Genomic DNA, 22,358 nt, shown 5'->3' with positions numbered 1-22,358 from the left:
GCGTTGACAAGTAGAGCGATTTGCGAATTTAGCAGAAGAAATGTGTTATACATTAGAGACTCACCATTATGTTGTCTAACAGGGTTAGCGGGACTTTATGAAGTAACATACAACCGTGGGGTTAATCATGACGAAAATCCACGGCTGTTCAACTCTTTATCTAATAGGTTTAGAACATGCGAGTGTCAAACTAAATGTGCAATCAGTTCCGAATACGTGTGATTTGATCATAATCATTGAAAAGCTCTCCAACCAATACAAATATGATTTCGGAGATGCTTTTTCCGATAATATTAAGTCATTGTTTGATGTAAATTGGAGAACTGAATTATCAAGGACATCAGTCAGACGACAATACAAGATTATGACAACCCAAAGCTATGTCAGGATTAAATCAGGGTATTGACGAGCAGATGTTATATTCACAGCTTCCAGTGAAACGTTAAATTCCAATATTGATCAGAGAAAAGCTCACAATTTTACAGATTGCCATTATAGTAAAAAAAAAACCACTGTGTTTGAAGGCCAAATAACCTATGAATAAAAAGATAAATTAATGAATATTTTCAAACAAATGAAAAAGAAATTTGAATTTAATGCATGATAATACGAAAAACTAAATCATATGTCTTTATATAACTGTTTAATCCTATTGCAGAAAAACAACTTCAAAGAAAAGACTGTGAACGTTTTGTATGTTTAAAACAAAACGGTGTATGCCGACACTAAATAAGGATGTTTTGGAGCAGACAGCATAAACAGCAGCTTCGCGATTGACCGTAATCTGATGGTCGAGACAAATTGGTTCGATTGACCATAAGTTGTACATTCCCCTGAAATTTGGACGTGCATGTACATAGATTGGGTTTTAATTGCATTCTGAAAGCATTAAACCATTATACTTCATAGAATGAGTGACATTCATATGTGTAATGACTGTTATCTTAGACATGGTCAGATAAAACTGTCTAGGGAACAAAATCTCCGGACACACCAAACAGGCACCTGTATCCCTCATTTCGTGACCAGAACAGGAGGCGGTCACAATGACGACGAAAGTTCGCTTTGGGACACGTATATCCCAATCATAGATCAGAGTATAATCTCTTGGGTATCGTGTGAGGACCAAAGTCAGCATGAGAGCTAAATAATGGCGCCGATATACAAGAAAGGGAGGTAATTAGGGACACACTAATAACTTGATAACCGATATATTTGAAATCGATAAACCCCATCACCTCCGCGAAAATTCTTACTTTCGAAAATTGCCCAAGTTGACAGGATCGATTAAATGTTTTATTGCTGGGTCTATCAGCGGTGGCTTAAACAAGGGTCCATAAAGCCATCTTGGTTATCGCGATGCTTGTTTTTATGGGTAAAATACGTTCAATTTTACATTAGCAATGGCGAGCTATAACCATGTCAGCTACTTTTCATTTGAATGCATAGGAAAGTCATTTTTGATTCTGGTTTATAGGTTTGCTCACACGGTTTGATGACACACAGAGTAATTCCGATACTCCTGCCGTACTCGGTCAATATGTAGCGGGCAAACATACTTGATTGTCTGCTCACTCTATCGGCCATTACGAATGGCTGAAGCGCATTTTGTGAGATTTCCTAATGGTCTAAACGTCCAACACAATTATTTCCATGATGTCTCTACTCTATTGAGTATTGACGACAAAAAGGCGGAGATAGTACAATTTGTAACTTTCTTCCTGATCCGTGTAACATTGCGTCACGTCGGTTATTCTCACCTTCTACAGCGGGAATCAAATTTACTTTCCTATCACTTTTTTTATAATTTTATTAGAAAAAGACAGATTCTTTACGATTAAGCGAAAAAACACGTTTTACTTACATGACGCACTGGAAAAAAATAAATAAAGGTGTAGTCCTTGTCCCTTTCGTTAAGTGCATTCATGTACTTTTATTTTAAGGATTCCACATTAGCTGACGCACCTACTAGACTACCCATAGGAAGGTGCAACAGATGCATCTAAGTGCATCTATATAGTTTAATTACTTTTGGGGAGAAATAGGGGTTTCTTTTGAGAAAAGAAAACTTAACAGTGGTGCTATTTCAATTCGTCAAATTTCTCATGGGGCTTAAATAATGCTGTAATTACTTGTGCCCTGTCCTATTGCTGATTTTTATGACAATAAAATATTTTTGAATCGACTATCTGAGATGCCAACAATTAAAGACGAAAAAGAAATACAAAATCACGAAAAAATACAAACACACAAATAAAGAAATAAAATTCAATCAAAGAAAAAAAAAATAACAACAAAATAACACAAAATGCGTAGTTCCTCAATGTAATCATCAACACTTTTCTTAATGCATTTGTCGGTGTATGAAATTAAATAAAGAAAAAAGAAACAAAAAATTTTCAACAGATCAATTATTTTATTTGAAGAAATCAAATTTAAAGATGCTTTGTTAACAATGATTTTCAATAATGCGTAATGTTTTGGAAATTTGTTCTAGCATTTGAAGATTGGCAATTGTATAACGTATTGATCTGTATAGAACGAGCGAGTCTTATGAAAAAACATTAAATACCGCACGACGAATCGTGATTTAAAATGAAATATGCACTTCGTCAAATATAATTTACCATGGGGACCTGGCGATTTAACAAAAGACGATGTCTCCAATCACTCCCCTCTCAGCTACTGTAGACCCGGAGAACCGGGGAACACATGCACTACTGTAGTCCTCTTGCAATATCTGACGTCATCTTCTGTCACGTGATGCCCACAGCGTCGTGTCAACGTCTTATACAGATACAATAGTTCTAATAAGGCATTTTTTTTAAAAAGTCTTCACCGCAGACATAATCTTATTTGCCTTCACAGAGTTGGATTTTTTCCCACAACCGTTTATTTTTTCTGCCAAGATTTTTAAAGTTACACGGAAGATAATTAAACGCCGGAAATTGTATTACAACAAACGATGTTTATTTGGAGGTAGCGAAATTAATACTATTACTACGGTCCTAGATCAAGTACACACGTCTGTGGCACTTTCCACCACTATATTCATTTTGCCACACTGAATTTGATGTTATTTATTTGAAAATTTTGAAGCAGAATTTATTAATCTGCACATGTAGATCTTGACGGCTTTTTCAAATTGACTTGTATTTCTTCTTCCTGTGAATCGAATAACGAAGCTGAAACATACAAAGAATATTATCTACAATTAGACAACCAGTAAAAATGAATTCTGGTTTACCATGTCAAATGATTTTTTTTTTTTTTTGGTAATACCCGAAATCCTCTCTACTAGCCCAAATCTCCCCTAAGAGTTCGGTTCATTGTTGTTTATACTGTAGCATTTGAAGCAAACTTTATACTAATACCTTACATTATTTACTTTTGTTGGCCTATATGAAAGCATGAGAAAACTTTACTGATCATCATCATCATCTAACCGGAAGTAGGTACCGGAAATGGCCTTTTCAGTTTTAGAAATAGATGGAAGTGATACACAATATGTGCACTGATTGTTTGTCCCTTTTGAAGATAATTTACCATCAGAATACTATTAACATAACCGTTTCTTTGCCTTCTTTGACGGGGAGAACCAGAGTGCGTTTCTGTTTCGGCTGTTGTTTGGATGGGTCCATATTTTATCCATAGTCACCAATCTCTGTAGAAATTTAGCATGATCTGCTTCTAAAGTGTTCAGATAAGCACGCGATAAAGTCTGCCTGGTGTGCTTCTGATCAACTGTCAAAAATGTTGGTACCCAACGGATTGAGAGCTTTCTCATTGCAAGATTTTCTGTTAGAATATGATGTACTCTTTCCTGGGAAATCTCAACTATACTGACTTTTATATCTCTATGTAACTCACCTGTCAGCCGTGACAATATCATGTATTTATTGACCATTTCTGGGGTTGCAACAGTGGCCGGCCTTCCAGCACAGGCTTAATCCCAAGGCTCTGCGTGCCACACTTAAATTCCTCCATAGGTACTAGACCTTTCTAATACAAATGTTTAATGCAGTTTTGTCCATTTTGTGAAATTCATTTGCCTTGTTTACTTTAGAGTGCTGCCTCTTCGACATAAACGTAGCAATAGCACCAGTCTTCGGGTACACAGCCTTGGATAGTTAGAGAATAGTAGAGATAAAAAGGACATCCCTGTTTAACATCTTCAATACAGGATTCACAACGTATCAACAAGCCATCGTTGTATGTGTGCATGTACGTCTTGATTTGATACATAATTATGTGCTAAAAACTCATTTCTTTAAATACATTCTTCACGAGCAAATATTTGGTCAAATAATGTTTCAAAACAACATCACTTAGCAAATGCTTATAAAGGTGAGACGTGGAAAGAACCTTTTTGTGTAACAAACAACTTAATATGCAGTATCATTAATTTGTCGCTTAACCATTGGTAGACTTGTAAAATATTATTACAGCATATGGTTTAACGAGACCGCAATAGAACTATTTTTATATATCATAGATGTAGTCAACCCAGTTACAGTGTTAATACAGCATTGTGCTTAGTTAAACTCAACAACATTTCACAGGACGTGTTCAAGATACAATTAGTAGAGTTACACGTGAAATGATTAAAAACCAATATTTTATCATACGATATTTCCCGTTAAGTGCAATTAGAAAACGACCCAACTGAAAACAAATTATATCATATAATATTTAAAGATTAACAAGCATTCCAGACTTTAGGTATATTAGGTTTACCCGCGGTTGTCTAAGTGAAAAGCGGTCATTAACTCAACAACTCACGATATGATTAAAATTGTTTAAATGGAAAGAAAAAGGTAGATTATTCTGAAATGATAGCTTTTCTTCTCTTTTTATCAAATCAGTGACGGTATTAGAACCTGAATCAAATAAACCTGATGTTATTTCTACATGACTTTAATAGTTAAACACAGATGCCTCATCCTCAAAGTACAGGATGCTCCCGTATCGCATATTGATAGCTCATTTCACTCCGAATTCAATTCACATTTCAAAATGTTTCTTGAAACACAAAACTGCCTGTAGAATATATTTGTATTATTTAATATCCGTTACACTGACTGACCCAACAAAGAAAATCAAAACGTGTAGTTATTTCTCTATTACACGAAACAAGAAATTCTAATGTGGCATATTTAATTCCGGTTTCGGTTAAAATATTCAATATGATACAATGCGAAACAATTTTAACTTAAATGGACCATCATTACCGGAATAAATAATTCCCGGTAGCTTGCTAGTGTGTCGGAGACAGAATAAAAGATTGAAAATGAGCGATCATGTCACAATTTACAGACTGCTATAGAAGTTTATCCACAACTCATCTCATTCCGACAAACAGACCGATGTTTTTGCCTGCAATGATTAAGCAATTAACGGAACGTCATCGCATTTAGCTGTCAACCTCGTCAGGATCTCTTCTCGTAAGGGCCATTCATTGTCTCAGCATAGAACTGGAATTTGTGGTCCCCGGGCGCTTGTTCTCGCTCACCTTGACGCTTGATAAATCCATGTAGGCTATTAATCCTAGAAGACGGACATGGTGAGAGTTTGTCGCGATGAAGAGGATTGTCGAACTTCTGACGGCATCCGATCTAGACTGATTTTCGGTGGTTATGTAAATTTTAACGAGAACTCAAACAGTCATCCATCACATATGTTCAGTAATTTCCGGTTTAATTGACAAATGAAATGCTTGGAAGCGAGCGTATTCTCTTCATTATCGAGATGTTTAACAAAAGGCGATTCTGGGCAGTGAGCGGCAATGATAAATGGCGGTAGAGGGGTGTTAATTCCAAGTCCTGTGTTCCTTGGTCTCTGGCCTGAATAATAGCGGAGGTAATTGCGACCGAAATTAAACCGTTGTCATGCCAAAAGTCTATCTAATGCCCATCCATTCCCCACAGCGCTTCTTAAGTTTAACAAAGGCAGTTCATGATAATTATGGACAACTTAGAACAATTGTCTCCTTTGAATTTCACATGCATTCACACTATCACTGCAGACAGTGTCCTAAATTGAATAGTTTTCTTCAGAAGCACGTCTTCCAAAGTCTTCTGTGTGAACAATCGATGGGCTTAAGACTGAAAAGCTTGTCCATTCAAGTGTCAGAAAGACTGGTCGTCAAATCTGTATTTTTTTCATGCTTGAATACGATTAAACTTCGTTTAATTTTTCAATTAACAAATAACGGTAATCTCTGCAATTTATTAGACATGTATATTCAAGGAGCAATTTGAGATAATCTTATTGTTCATTTACGTCATAAACTTACTAGCCTTCGTTTTCAAATGTCCATTGGCTTTGTCACAAGTACAAAGACAAATCTGGTCTGCGGTTGACTGGAACTGTCGGACTTGGAAGAAAAATGAAAATTGTAGACACGTGGTATTGGAATCTGTCAACAAAATGATCACAAGCGCCGTTTGATTTAAACAGAGCAGACGACATCAAATCAATGAAGACGCATGCGCCGGGCCTATTATATCAGGCAGACGACTAATTTTGGAATCGCAAAAACAGTATGGAAATTTATGCAATGTGTCTGCATATTCGGATTTTAATTGTATGACAATAATTCAAGTTGAAATCAAACTAATAACGCAGTGAAGAGTTAGAACGTCCATGATTGTTAATGTATGACAGAATTTCACAGTTGTACAAATTTGGCATTTTGTTTCTGTCATCTCCAATACCAGAAAGCCATTAACATATCGGTTCAACTGCAGTGTGTAATATTCACTGTACCTGAAACGACAATTCAAAGTACGGGTGACCGCGGTCTTTTAGTACGACCGATTCTAAACCATTATATCTAGTGGAGGTGATCCTCTCCTATCACTATTAATGATTAGGTACTGAGTGCGTGCCACTTTAGATAAAATATTTTTTTCTAAACTTAGATGACTGCAAATATTAATAATTTCACATAACAAGGATGATGGCAAGCCTTTAAACCATGTTTAGGTATCCAGATAATCGTGTTTAACTGTTTAACACATCAAATATTTACATTTGCATTGTACAAAACTGTTTGCCTGGAAATTATTAATATACTTGGAAAATGAAATTAACTGAGGTTAAAAAACTGCTGTAGTCATTATTTGATTTGTCATAATTCCTTGTGTGAAAAAATGGAGACAAACAGAAAAGAATATGTAAATTGTTTGAAAAAATCCACACGTTTGGATGGTCATTTCTCGATAACTGACTTCCAAATGGTTCAATTCTTCATAATCTGACTTATGGCCGTTTCATTTCCGAACGATTCGCATTATGATTACCATATATGGGTTATCGTCTATTCTTCACGAATTCCGATACCACGTCCACATTCATCAGTGTAATAATAAAGTTGTCTGGATATGAACAAAGTTAAGTGTTTAATCACACAAAGACCACGCTTTATGTATTTGCTATCAGCTTATGGTATGGAGGTGAGTTTAAAAACGAGGATAAGGGAGGTTTTATGGATGGACATTAAAGACAAGAATCGTGATCAAACCTCCATCCACAGAGCATCACGGGCCATGCCTCGCTTGGCATCAATCATTTTTGTCCGGCTATAATCTAAAAACGCGTTTATGACTTTTCACAAGATTTATGCCATTGGCCGGCCATGGAATTGGCCATTATAGTATCGGACATTTATAAGTACTCCCGCGTCCCGGGACCTTGTTTGACCCTGAATACGATTAGCGGCGCCCTCTTGGGACCATAACTGAGCACTGCTCGTGACAACGTGCACGAAGACGCGGCACAATATACGTATTTATTGGTATTTAACATGCAATAAACTGCCAGGAAAAGCGCGATTCGTCTGTATCCATGAAGATAAAACAATGTCATGGATATTGGTTATGAAGCCATATCATCAGCGGTTCACAATGCAGTCTCTCCATGTTGCCAGTCGTCTAAAATACGTGAATCGAAGTTCAAAAGGCGTTTTTGTTAAATGAAAAGATTTTGTTGCCTTTGTTGGATTTAATATCTATATAACATCACGTAGATGAATAACTGGATCACTATTCAAGGGCGCTCACACTAAATTGTTTTAACTTGGACAGTATAGTTTGACACATATACAACGACATAATGATCTCCATGGGAAATAGTATATTTCCTTTTGCGACAAGGCGTTTGACCTGTTTGATGATCGTTAGTATACCTGTTGATTCCGTTGTTGTTCATCTCGTTCTCATTTGGAAACGTGACATTACGTCGACGAAGTAGAAGATGCCTACTTACTCCACAGGAACACATGGTCTTATTCTACTTGTACTTTTCTGGAGTCTCCGTGGACAAATTTCGTTTGTTCATATTTTGCCATAGTTTCATTGAATCAGAGTTTGGATTAAGATTATGTAAACATATTGGTATGTTCTTTGTTGTTGCTGACAGTGCCATGACTGCATGACTACAAATAACGAAGAAACATTATACTTTATTATAGCTATCACAGTCAATCGCAGTAATTCGAGTTGAAAGTCCAATCGTTTGGTCAAAACAGGATAACTGTTTATTATAACTCTGATGTTCCAAAGAACTTGCCCTGAAGGACGGCATTCCTAGATATGCAAGACGAAAGCACGTGTTGAGTTCTTGTGTTTGTGGGAGGCTGCGACATATTCATGTCACATTGTCAAAATGAAGGACTGATGCCAGCTTTACTGTCTTGCTCTACGTTGTAGCTCTGTTTCACTGAAGTATACTGACAGAGACAAACAGCTGGGATTCCACAAGGTCTCATTATACCGGCAATCTCAGTCGTTACAACATCTTGCTGAACGTGATGCAGAGAGAATCAGCTGTCATTTTTAAGATTGTCATTTCTCGACAAGGGGACAAACCTAAAGCTTTCCTCACCATAACGAGCATCAAACTGACAGAAAGGGAGGTGGTGTCGATGGACACGATATTCAAGACTTTTCTAGAAGATGGCATTTATAAAAGCTGAAGTTTGCATGATTTTGGCATCGACCGTTTTTGTAATTCCATTGAATATGATGGATATCAGACAGTATATGTAAACAATGTAGATTCTCAAAATAACAAAAAACGTCTTTTAACGTGTCCCATTTCTGATACTTCCTGGCTTAGCGAAGATAATTTATATTGTCCATCAGCAAAGCCAAAAACTTCACAGCTGGTTATTAAGAAATGATAAAGAATGTTTTCCCAAAATTGTTATTTATTTTAATGACGAATGAATGCCATGAACATGGCAATTCCATAGTTTATAAAAAAAATACAAAGCATTTCAGGTAATAATCACAAGATGACGTCACAAGGACCCCCATATCGTTCTCTTCAATAAAGGGTCCAAACAAATAGATGATACGATTTATAAAAAAACACATTCAACGGGTGCGTTAGTAGCAGAAAGAACTGTTTTTCAAAAAACATTAAGTATACATGTTGTTTGAAATTTTATTATATTGAAACCAACGGTACACTGATCTCTGGGGTTGGTTTTGTCCAGATCATCTCCTGCTTGTCTATTATAAAGACGCATTACAGGGAAACAAAAGCAGAGTACTGCAGCGTATACCATTTGATTTTCTTAATAATGCGACATTAGAAGGGTGTCCCATAACACTAAAACTTCGCCGCTTGCATTAGACCGACTACGCAATCCACATTTTATTCCAAACACTCCGAGTCACAAGACGTAAATGGTAGATGTTTAAGGGTATTCCTTCGTAAAATTGCATTCTAAACTATTTGAAAAATGGCCTTTTACACAGCTCCGAATAACCTTGGATCTAACGAGACTGAAGTACCCTTTTAACCAACAACATATTGATGTTCGCTGGCTGTCTTTGAGAAAGGTGTTATTGGCAAAGTGTGCTTTCCCATATGTCTTTATATTTAATTTTCTGAAGAACAAGCCTCTAAAAGCATCATCAGTTTTATCGGCTTGTTTTATTATCAACCTGGTGACATAAATCTAAACATTTGAAACAAAACCCTGTCATTTAGGCCGATTTGATGTTGAAACAGAGAGCTCCAACGAGTTTGTTGGCATGCTTCCATTGCAAATCTGTTTTTATTTGAGAACTCAAATCATCAAGACTAGGAGACGTATATGCGTGTCATGTTTGTGTGAATTATACTACTAAGCCGACTTGAACTTTAATAGCATGTCATTTTAGTCGAAAATAGAAATACAATTCGAATATAATATTTTTTAAAACGCTAATTTGTAACTTGTGGAAATTATAGTCGGCATGCCATGTAGAATAAACGCGATATGAAAGAGTTAAATCATTTTCCCCTACAAATTAAAAAAATATGCTGTTTCGATAGAACGAAATATGCCATATTGTCAGCATAAAGGAAAAACAAGACAATACTTTTGTAAAAGAAAAAATAACCACGTCTTCAACACATAATGATATTCAACTTCTAAGGTATCATTTAATCATTCGATTAGCATTAAGTACTTAAAGGAGATTTTATGATAATCTTATTTCCATATGGATTTATTGAAGATAGTAAATTCTTTCATTATACTTATTGTTGATAAATGATAATGTTTCCTCATATTTCTAAAAATTGTCTTATTTGCATGGAAATTAGTGGTATTGCACTACACGTCAACTGATATTGTTAACAAAACACACCTTAGAACAGAAAAGGGCGATTTATTTTCGGAGTACCTATCCAGCTGCGACGTTGTTATGTTATTTGTTAACCTGTAAATAATTTTGTATGTAACTTGCTTCGTAAGGAAAAATAGCCGATAGGTGTCTGGTGTTTTTGATATATAAACCGCGGTACCTTGTTTAAATACCTACTGCGTGTTCCACTTCTTAGATATGTAGCTTTCCACTTTAGGAAAAAGTAGCCGATAAGAGTTTTCAATAGTGAAACTTTAAAAGCTTTTCAATACGACAATATAGCCGAAAGTCTTCGATCAAAAGACTTGGAATGGAGTTTTAACAGCGCATATTTCGGTCAATACGCCTTGTATCAGCTGACTTTATCACTATGTACTTAAAACTTTAACTGTATTGTCGATATATTAATATGATTATGATACAGATACTTATTTAATCATTACAAGTTAACAGGCAAAAAGTAAGGAGAGAGAGAGGTCAGAGAGAGAGTATGTAAAGATAAATGTCCCAGCTAAGCTTCGAACCCTTTAGTCGTAACTGGTCACATCGTTCTTGCTACATGTATTTTCAGTTCGCCGGTTCTATCTGAATTATGCCTTTATTTGCTGAATACCTACACATTGTTATTCATGCACGTCATACGATATCATTTGTATCATTTGTTCTACAAACTCAAAAATGCCTCTGTCTAGAATGTTGTTTCCACAAATTGTGTTTCCGTATTAAAAAGAAATTCGTTTGAATATAAAAACTCAATTTGTTTTTTATGAATGAATTAACGAAATAGAGATAGAAAAATAGAAGTTAACAGTCGATTTTAAACTTTATGCTTAGAGAGTTTATATTTTGAGCAAGATTGTGCAGAAGTTTTGCAATACTGACTTTTTCAAACCGACAAGCAATGGTGTCAACAAAATGGTGATGCATTGATTTACAGGCGACTTGACTGATTGGAATCTGATAACTGTTATTTTCAATTGAAAAAAAAAACACACTTGTTCAAGCTTGTGGCCGAAAACAATAGGTACAACAGTATCAGTTTAGAAAACAATATACACATGTACAACGACCAGGAACTTTCTTCACAAGTCAACATTAAAAAACAAATATTAGCGTCAACAAAGAGCAAAAAACAAAATAATAACGTTACATGGTCAACACTTCTGGAGTTGCTTGTAAGCCTGAAGTGTAATTAAAACAGTTCAAAGATGTGAAACTTTCCTTAATTAAGTAACGCTTCAGCAAGATCTAGTATTTGTCATAGTTTTAAGATAGCATCATCCAGGAAACGTTCAGTGATTTACTCGTTCAGTGTTGGATCAATTCAATGTATCTTTACGAATAGATGTGTATCGGTCTACCTACCATTTTCCCATAGTGATGAAGATATCTGTTGTCCCTTTAAATCAAACATCTGTGTGACCATGATCATATCTTCATTCACACAACAAACACACAGCATTTAACGACGTCTTTATCGTCTCTAAAATCTACCACTGCTGATTGATAAGAATGGGTAAAGATGCAGGCTCTTATTTAAGTAAATGACACAGCGCAAGCGTGATATTTAAATGTCTGGGAAATAACCATTATTCTTTGAAAACAATCTGAAATGCCATTATTTCTCATTTGTATTTCAAACTCCCAAGCGACAGACGTTTCTACAAAGAAACAACTACTCCCGTGGTACTATGTAGATGTGTTTCGTTTCTATGGGAACGAGATGCCCCTTAGCGATGAGAATGTGTCGACTGGACACGACTGCACGATAGTAACAGAAGAGCTTTTAAGTATGTATTTTCGTGTTCTGTCGCACTGCAATTTTGACGACATACAGAGTTATTCCCCTTGCGAATTTCCCCCCATTACTGGTACTGGGACAACGGGAACAAGTTGTAACGGATGTCATTTATATCAATATTCAGTTGAAATCTTACAGAGAGAGCAGAAGACATATCTATCATAGTATGAAAACCGCATACTCGACAAAATGTACAAATGTGTATGTTGTTTCGCTGGCTGAGGCGTTCCTTTGAGAGGATCACGAAATCAGAATTGCATGAAATATTCAGGAATGGATTCATAAAACTGCAAAAGTAGAATATTGAATATTTTCCACTCAAAAACTAGACTATCAATCTACAAATTCTACTGAGACACAACCCCACAACTTTGTTACAGGATCACTATACGGTAAACGACCTCACGATACATGTATAGCCTCGGGGGCCTAGAATCTAAATACCGTTTCCTTTTCATTCAGTCAGAACTAAACAAAGAAATAATGTTTAATCATGTGTTACGTTTTTGAACTAGATGATGAAAAGTATCGGAAAGTATGAGTGCGTTTCTATATTTTATTCTTTCAAATTGAGCAATGATATTTTGAGCAACTTTCATTGGTAGCGTTTTCTTTCCGTTGAAGTAACAATAATCACAGACTTTCTACTAGACAGTTGTAATTGTGATTGATATGATTGGACCTTCTTTAATCAGAGAAGACATGATACAACGTATCGTTTCCAATTTAGCTTTGTCCATCAGTAGGTAAGTAAAATAATATAGGTCTGTCGGCAAGAGGTTGTCAATCTCATTCGATCAGAGTGCATCGATACTTTAATGAAGTACACCTGTGTCACACAAAAACAATAAAGGTAAATTGAAACGTATGATGTTTTATAAAGATATACGAGGTATCGATTCTATGAATAAGTCATTCCAGCGACGACGTATTTATGTGTATAGCAGCCCATTGATTGCCAGCCATCACTGCTGATTAAAAATGGATACAAAAATATCAAGGCACGAAGGCTATAATTATCGCAGTGAGTCATTAAGGTAAAATATTAATTACTTATGTACTGATGATAGCAAAGACTGTTTTAAAAGGTAGCGAATAATTTCTGAACGAAACTGGGAATCAGACCCTAGTTAATTTTTATATGAAAGGTTGTGGGTTCGATTCCTGTACTGAATTAAAATTATAGTATGTTTATTGGAACTTTTGTTTTGTCAACATATAATGGAACTAAGATCTGGTTCTCAATCCCTTTTTTTCTTAAACAGAACCAGGGACTATGAAGAGGGAACCAACTTCAGGAGGGCATTGTACTTGAATCTGATAAAATTTCATGATCATAGCTTAAATCTGCAAAGAGAGAGAGAGCTAATAAATAAAAAATGTAAAATGTCTTATTCGTGGTATAGATAATAGGTTGATAATAGAATGCGCCATCTCACTGACAACATTATAAAGTCACCTGTTCAGGCTCTGCTCATCCATCCGTCCAATTACAGTCAATGATGCCATCATATGATAACATCTCACGCGCACACGTGCACTAGTTCACCTTGATGACTAACTAGCATTGTCAAGCAAATACCGTGACTTACTCTAGAAAGCAAAATAAGTTTCATTCGCGGATTTGGTTTTTTGGGGTTTTTCTGGTTTTTGTTTTCATCTGGTGAGTCAGGAAATGATATTCCACAATTTGTTCATAAGCCCTCGTTACATAAGCGCATTGTCAATATGTCCGGATGAGAAGCTCACCTTCATTTCCGCACACGTGACAACATCAATTAGGATTGAGATATTATGCACGTGACTACCTTCGTGATTCTGATTTTATATGCAGACTTTTGTCTGTAAATGTTGCGTGAAAATGTCCAATTACAGTTGAAATAGTCACAGACTGAAGTTAATATGTGAAAGAAGTCATCGATAAACAGAAGGTAGACGATTCACCGGTAATGCTTCGAAACTCGATTCTTTGATGTCATCGGGAAACATCGTAAAATCTAATGCAAGTAACAGAGCACGCGTAGAGTACAATTCTCAACCTATTTCAACCTATGTTATTATCTTCTAGATTGTATCACTGAAAAACAAATATGCAAAATGCTACTCTTATCTTTGTCGCAGTTGTACCATGAATTGATGGCAGATGAAACGTTTGTAGTCGATGCACGAATTCAATCTCTCAAACGCTTATAGCACGTGGATCACACGACGACCCTACCCTCGAACCTTTTCACACGAAGGTTGGACTTAATGGATTCATTGGGGGGAATTTCTGTCGCAATACGAATTCTGTTTCGTCTTTTCAGCAACTTGAAGCAACAGCCTCTCAAGAAACTGTTGAAGCGTTAACACGTAATTCAACTTCGCAATGGAGAATATAAAGTGAGAATTGGTTGTCAAAAGCTCTTAATTTACCAACAAAAGGGTTTAGTCTATCAAATGATTCCTTCCTTGCTGGCTTCAGTGCTATCGACCGGTCTCTATAGAGATATGTATATGTTTCTGAGACTCCATTCCGAGAAATCTGTTTAGGATTGTGAGTAACTGATGAAGCTACGGAAGGTTGGAAATGTATTTAATCATTGAGTGATATGTTTCATGTAAAGGATGACCGATGTTTGGTACTCTCAGTCGGATCTATTCTGATGTCTCCTATAGCCACTTTTGCGTTCTTCATTTACAACGATCAATATTTCCAATGTTAGGTGTATTGGCATATACGATTCAGAAAGTATCACGGCTAAATTTACAATTAATAAAGCAAAATACTAAATTGAAATCATGCATTGTACCTTAATTATAAGGAATTATTTAGTCGTATTACTCTGACAACAGTACATTTAAAAAACAAAACCTTGTTGTAGTTTTAATGTGAAATTGATATCAATATTGTTTTAGCACACAGATATCACAGATATGTTACTTAGCAATGAATTCCAGTTCCAACAAATATGTAGCCTCTTTAAATTTTCGTCGTCCCCCGTAAAAATTGTGTACTGTACAATTGGCGGAAATGTCTTGCTTGACAATGACTCCTGCTATTTTGTTGGACATTTTCTTCTGGTCATTGGTAGACTGAATGATCAGATCAAACACACATTAACCATGGCTTACTTCATTATTGGATGTTTATGAAGTGCATATTAGGTCGACACTGATCTCGTCAATCATCCCAGACAAATTGATCTGTCTCACGGTGGCGGTGTTTACACAGACATATTTCTTATTTCTTCCACGTATCTTACTAGCGCCGTCAATACATCTCTCCTGCCCTGGCACAATGCCCTCGGGAAATATTCGGATATGGTCGTCTTCGCTGACCCTTCCTTTGTAAAATTTTGCCCTTCAGATGATTGCTATGCGGTTGTCTAGTTACATTGTGCCCTACACCCCCAGTATAAAGGTCTCTGATAACCTCGTCTGTCTTTTGGAAAAGAAACCACCTGATGTAAACGTATCACGAAACAGAATAAAGGAACATGACGGAAATGGTCTTCTATTGGATCGTATTATAGCAAAATGTGTACGTAATTTAACTAGGCGATGAATGATCACTTCTTCTTAATTTTTTTCTAACTAACACTTGGTTATTTCTTACATCGAGTGCCCTTTAAGTAAGGGAAATTATGTGGGTATTTTCCCCTGACAGATTGGTACATAAACCTACTGATTTCTGTTTCACGTTCAGCTTTCAGACAAGTTAACCTATTGTCGTTATAAATGTAACCGGATGGGATAGCATATTATATGTATCCTTTCATTTTTATGATGGTCAATTAAGATGGCACAAATTCCCTTCCTAACCGTGGCTAATGAGCAAGTCAAGTCAACCATGTTCAGACCAAAATTACAAAAAGACAGGGTAAGCAAATTAGATATATGACATTTGATATGAAATATAGAAGAGAAGTTCTTACAACACTACCAATAGAAGATTTACGTGTCACTGACAACACTGTCAACTACATCCGACGACTAGTGTACACTGCCATTGTAGAGAGTAAGAGATGGTACAGAATCGACATAGCCTTGTGTACACAAAGGTAGAAAATAGATGACGCTTGTATAACATAATCTCCTGCCCGTTTTTCCGATTTGCATTGCATTCGGTCTTGTATACACATTCAGCGACGTCCTTTTTGGATGTTTTTATGATAAACTAGAATATTTTGGAGAATCTGAATTGTGAGGTTTTGTAACTGTTGTAATACCATGACCACGGTAACTCCTCTGAATGGTTTCTGACATACCTTTTATATGAGGGATAACTGCCTGTCCTTTCAATTTGTATTATTTTTCGCTTTCTGGATTGTCCAATCAATGTATCCACATGTCTTCATGCTCTGGATATGATTTTGTTCTTGTCTCGTTCTTATGTGAATCACATTCTTGAGCAAAGTTCATATAACGCCTATTTGCTAATGGAATGGTCGTTTGTGTGTGATATATATGCCTCACCAACGCTCATTTTATCAGGAGTATACACCTTTGCAAATATCGATCATTGAAACATTCAAAACTGCTTCCAAATAAATTTATTGGAAATATGTGAGCCTTCATGTATATATACTGTATCATAATCAAGTCTTCATATAAATTAATACAAAAGATATCTTATTTAAAGTTACTGACTTAAGAATTTATATTTCAAAGCCTCAAACTCGGTAGGAATTCACATTACTCCAACTTAAGGGAACCATTGATCGGAATTAATTAAATCTAAGATTTCTACAGAGACTTCGTATAAAAATATGTTTTGACATTAATTGTTATTGTTAGTATGGTGCATTAATGTGTCAGAACTGCTTTAGAAATAGGAAACATCGAACATAAATCACTGCGCTCCATCTTATTCTTCTTTACAAAATCAAAAGTCGATATGTTATGTTAACAGCTTAACGTTCACATTGCGACCATCATCTCTGATCTAAAATGAATATGACAGTCGGCAGGGGAGACAAACGTACAGTAACTTGTCACTCACAACATGCATATGACCATAGGGAGATGTGTAACACAGAATTCTTTATACTAGCTTTTTCATCTGCTTGGTTATTAAATAATAATTTCATGTAAATTGAAATAGTTCTTACTCCATAGGACCATCATATCAAATCAACGTAGTTAAATTAGTGTTATGGTCAGCGGCTGACTATAAACATTATATAGTTGTAGGAAGTAGGAGATTAGTTTTAAAGGTTATAGTTATTTGAACAATCATGGATTTTGGTTGTGTATTATAGTAGTTCTGAAGGGTTCTGACTGTTTAGATAGGGTTTATATGTTCTCAATCATATATGTACAATTGGTAGATCGTTCACAAGCAGGTTCCTCTTAGGTCAATTAAATAGAGAAGCTATAAATGTAATTAAATGTTCCTCCTATTTAAGTGACTTTTAATGTTCCTGCTATGGACATTGTTGAAGGCACTGGACATGTATGTGGTTGCAGGTCCATATATGTGTATGATTTTGAAGGTTCCGCCTTTGTACACTTATTTGGTTGAAGATTCTGGCTATGTATATATCAGAAGGTCCTCCAGGGGCAAAGGCGAGAAAATAAAGAAATGAAGAAATGAATCACTGAAGGATTTTCTTTTTCTTTTTTATTTTTTTTGTTTTTTGTTTTTTTTTTACTTGGTTTATTGTTCAGGGCATTTTTCACCTTGTATGAGTTGGTGACTAACTCACTGAACAGGGTCGCCTTTCGTAACTTTATTTTCTCTTATATTAAATGTACAGCAATTACCACCAACATTGTAAAACAATAAAGAAGTTGGCTGAAGATCAAGTGTACATCTGGGGACATTTCTGTGAGAATGCCTATCAATTTGTCGACTTTTCGACAGGAAAGGTGATTACTGTTTCTTTTCTTCCGTGGTTTACTTTTTTCTGTGGACCTTAGCGTTGTTAAGACACATGGAAAACTTCCATCAAATCCACCTTAAGATTTTGAAAGACGTGATCTTGTGTCTTGATAGATTTGTAATACGAAATCTCTACTTCATTAAATGCTTGTTTCATTGGTGATATCATGCTATTGTAAATTCATAAGGAGATAAAGCTTTAACAATTTAAATCAACTTGTGCACAATCATTTGTTCAAGTTAATTTTAACCAAGAAACGTATTTAAAGTAATGAACGTAACAGCAGGAGGTATTTCTCAGACTATCCAGAAACATTGGGGCAAGAGTCCTGTCTATGAAAAAAACACTACAGCCTAGTGTTCTGTGATCTCAGCATCCTATGGAACACAAATCTTCCAGAATAATGATCGAACCACATTCTGCTACTATATATAATGTACATATACTTAAAAAAAAAAAAAAAAAAAATAAGCTAACTGTATTGGAGAAACTCGGCTGAAAACCAGATTGATTTCAAACGATTGAACATTTTAGAACTAAAATGTGAACGTAATATCATCACTAGTGAAACAGTGAAGCCACAACGCTGCTATAATTGATAAAGTGTTTCCGAAAATAATCAGGACCACGGATTTCTGGAGATTGGACCATAAAATGTTCTTAATGCCAACGAAGGCCAAAGATGGACGGACCCGTCGAATACGTGACGACTCTTCTTGTCAACCTCATCTTAACTAACCCGACACAATAACCGTTTAATTATCGCTCTAAAGAGTTATTTTGCTGCAATTATTTGAATTTGTCCTCGGAAGAGCCCGTAGCCCAGTAGTTGTAAATGCCGAAGACACACCATAAAAAGTTGTAGAATTGCCACCATCATTTCCCTTAGGTCCGTGTTTTTTTCTCCTGGTAGGATGAAATTGAAGAAATTGTGTAGCTTTTTGTGTTAAACCCGGCTAGACAAGACTTTTTGTATTGGCATTATATTAAGAAAAAGCGATTTGCGAACGGCTACTTTCAATTTGAACAGGCCATTATATGCAGTAGTGCTCCAGAACTTTATATTGCTGCAATTTCCTCCAATAATGATCATGGGTTTTAAACGCCTGTCATTAAAACACTTCAATTCTTTGTGGCACTGGCATCTACAGCGATTCTATTGGAGATTGACATTTCTTAGATATACCCTGTAGTGCCAACTTGGACTTGTCCTCTCTGTGATCTGGGCAAGTTTATTTCTACATATTAGGGAGAGAGAGTAGTAATGCATGGTGATAAGGAGAGGTGATGTACATCAATTAGAATTGATGATAAACCGGGCAGGTTAATCAAGAAAGAGATTACCTAAAAACGTCCATGAAATGAGGTGGAATCTTTGAAATTGGAATCTTTAAACGAAGGTCTTCATGTCTCATCCCTCCCTCGTAAACATGACTAGACGTGGTTTTGTCGGGTATTAATGAATACTAGGCCAAATGGAATTAATTCAATCAATTAATTGGCCTATAAAAACGGTGTTATTGTACTTTTGAAATACCTTTTCCATTCTTTTAAAGGGTATTTTTCAGTTCAAACTGAATGAACTATCAGTTACCAGGGAGATGTGGACACAATTTACACACAAATGACTAGATGGACAAATGGTCTTTCAGGTCGCAGTTGTAGGACCGCTCAAGGTTAACACCGCGAGAGTTTTTAATCAAACGAGATTCGTTATGAATCACAAAGGAGTGGGTTGTATGATCGGATTCAAATTTCATCATCCTGCAAGAACCACGAGGTTAGATCATTGGCTCGTTAAATATACCTTTACTACATGCCAGGTACTAAAATGTATATATACCTGTATGTTTTAATATACTTGTAGAATAGAAGGGGAGTATTGCTATAGAAAAGTAGATATATAAAAGATATTTTCTTCCAATAAAGTGCTTGTAGAAATGAAGGTTCTGACGTGATTTCCTTTTATTCGTGTGAGACATATATATAACAAGTTTAAGGATTTCTCATTTTATCAAGCCTCTGCCGAAATGGAGTGAAAAAATCATCGCACGTGGAAAAAAAACCCAATCAGATGAAATGTTTATCACAAAATTCAATTACTCTGGAAACCATTCGTTAAAATATTATTTCATTAGCTCGATGTTAAATCTTCCCGGAGTTGCACATTCATGTGACAACATGAAGTTTTGATGTGACAATAAAAAAACACCATGGAAATGATCACCCAATTACCGCTCTGCTTACACAAGATTGTAATTAGTAACAATCAGTCAGGCTTCATCATTGGATATATCAAGGTTTTGACAATATTTATAGAACATAACAGTGAATTAGCACGTCAGGCAAAAATAGTTTCATAATTAGGTGTTGATTAATAAAGACTACACTATAATGAGCAAAAAGCAAATATATATTAGCGATTATTACAGTAACTTGTACAGCAAGTGGCACAGGGACTGGTACAGCGAGTGGCACAGTGCCTGGTATATTAAGTGGCACAGTGAATGGTACAGCGAGTGGCACAGTGACTGGTACAGCACGAGGCACAGTGACTGGTATTTTAAGTGGCACAGTAACTAGTAGAGCAAGAGACATAAAGCCTGGTACAGCAAGTGGCACAGTGACTGGTACAGAAAGTGGCACAGTGACTTGTACAACAAGAGGCACAGTGACTGGTACATCAAGAGGCACAGTGACTTGTACAGCAAGAGGCACAGTGAATGGTACAGTGAGTGGTACAGTAACTTGTTCAGCAAGTGGCACAGTGACTTGTTTATTAAGTGGCACAGTGAATGGTACAGCGAGTGGCACAGTGACTGGTACAGCAAGTGGCACAGTGACTGGTACAACAAGAGGCACAGTGACTGGTACATCAAGAGGCACAGTGACTTGTACAGCAAGAGGCACAGTGACTGGTACAGCAAGAGGCACAGTGACTGGTAAATAAAGATGCACGTTTACTGGTAAATCAAGAGCAACAATGACTTTTACAGCAGGGGACACAACAACAAGTACAGCACGAAGAACAGTTACTAACACAGCAATAGGCAAAGTGACTGGTAAAGCAATAGACACAGTGACTGGTACAGCAAAAGACACAGCGAGAGGCACAGTGACTGGTAAAGCAATAGTCACAGTGACTGGTACTGCAACATTTACAGTGACTGGTACTGCAATAGTCACAGTGACTGGTACAGCAGGAGGCACAGTAACGGGTACAGCAGGAAGAACAGTAACGGGTACAGCAGGAGGCACAGTAACGGGTACAGCAGGACAAACAGTAACAGGTACAGCACGAGGCACAGTTACGGGTACAGCATGAGGCACAGTAACGGGTACAGCAAGAAGCATAGTGCCTAACACAGCAAAATGCATATTGGTTGGTACAGCAAAAGGCATAGTACAGGAAGAGGGACTGTGACCGGTACAGTATGAAGTACAGTGGTACAGCAAGTGGGAAAGTGAAGAGTTTATCAAAAGGGACAATGACTGGTACAGAGAGAGGATAGTGACCTGAGTATTAATCGATATATACGTAGAAACCTGGACAGGATCCAGTCAAGCTGACGAGAGACTGACTGAAATATAATTGGTTTTTCAGAATATATTTGTTACAACGTTATAAACGTATTCCAGACAATTCCTAAATCCTTCATATAAGAGTTGCGTACACTAGAAATACTTGTCACGATTGTCTCCCTTTCCTGGAAACTATTGTTGTAAAGGTTTCCTATGTACCGTGACCTTTATTGTCAGTCATCTGTAAGAAAGGCATTTAAAAGACATTAGAGCATTAATTGTGTGTCTTTAAATGCTAATGTTGTTCCGGTAGCGTTCGATACAAACCAGATTCCAGGAAAGGATTTTAACTGGAACTAATATACTTTTCAAATCTTTTCAGGCTACCTTTAGCATTACCGAAATTACTTTTGTTCTACATTTGGAATATGATTCAATGTATATGTTCGAAACCAAATTAATACGACCTCGCCATTCGTTTTATCTTACTATATACGTGATTCAGACATCCGGTGGGTTATAGGA

General features: G+C 36.3%; 1 protein-coding gene across 1 annotated transcript; it reads right to left on the bottom strand.

Moving 5' to 3' along the window:
• Positions 1–15,363: 15,363 nt before the first annotated feature.
• LOC132551329 (calphotin-like) lies at positions 15,364–21,665 on the bottom strand. The gene is made up of 2 exons (XM_060215465.1): positions 20,742–21,665; positions 15,364–15,519 (listed from the first exon to the last, which is right to left on the bottom strand). The coding sequence occupies exons 1-2, from the start codon at positions 21,663–21,665 to the stop codon at positions 15,364–15,366; spliced, it is 1,080 nt and encodes a 359-aa protein (XP_060071448.1).
• Positions 21,666–22,358: the final 693 nt, after the last annotated feature.

Source organism: Ylistrum balloti, unplaced genomic scaffold (assembly GCF_031769215.1).
Source record: "Ylistrum balloti isolate Yb309-2 unplaced genomic scaffold, AGI_CSIRO_Ybal_v1 Utg369626, whole genome shotgun sequence".
In the NCBI taxonomy this organism is placed as follows: Eukaryota; Metazoa; Mollusca; class Bivalvia; order Pectinida; family Pectinidae; genus Ylistrum; species Ylistrum balloti.
Note: the sequence above shows the minus strand (reverse complement) of the source record. Positions and strands in the feature narration are given on the sequence as shown.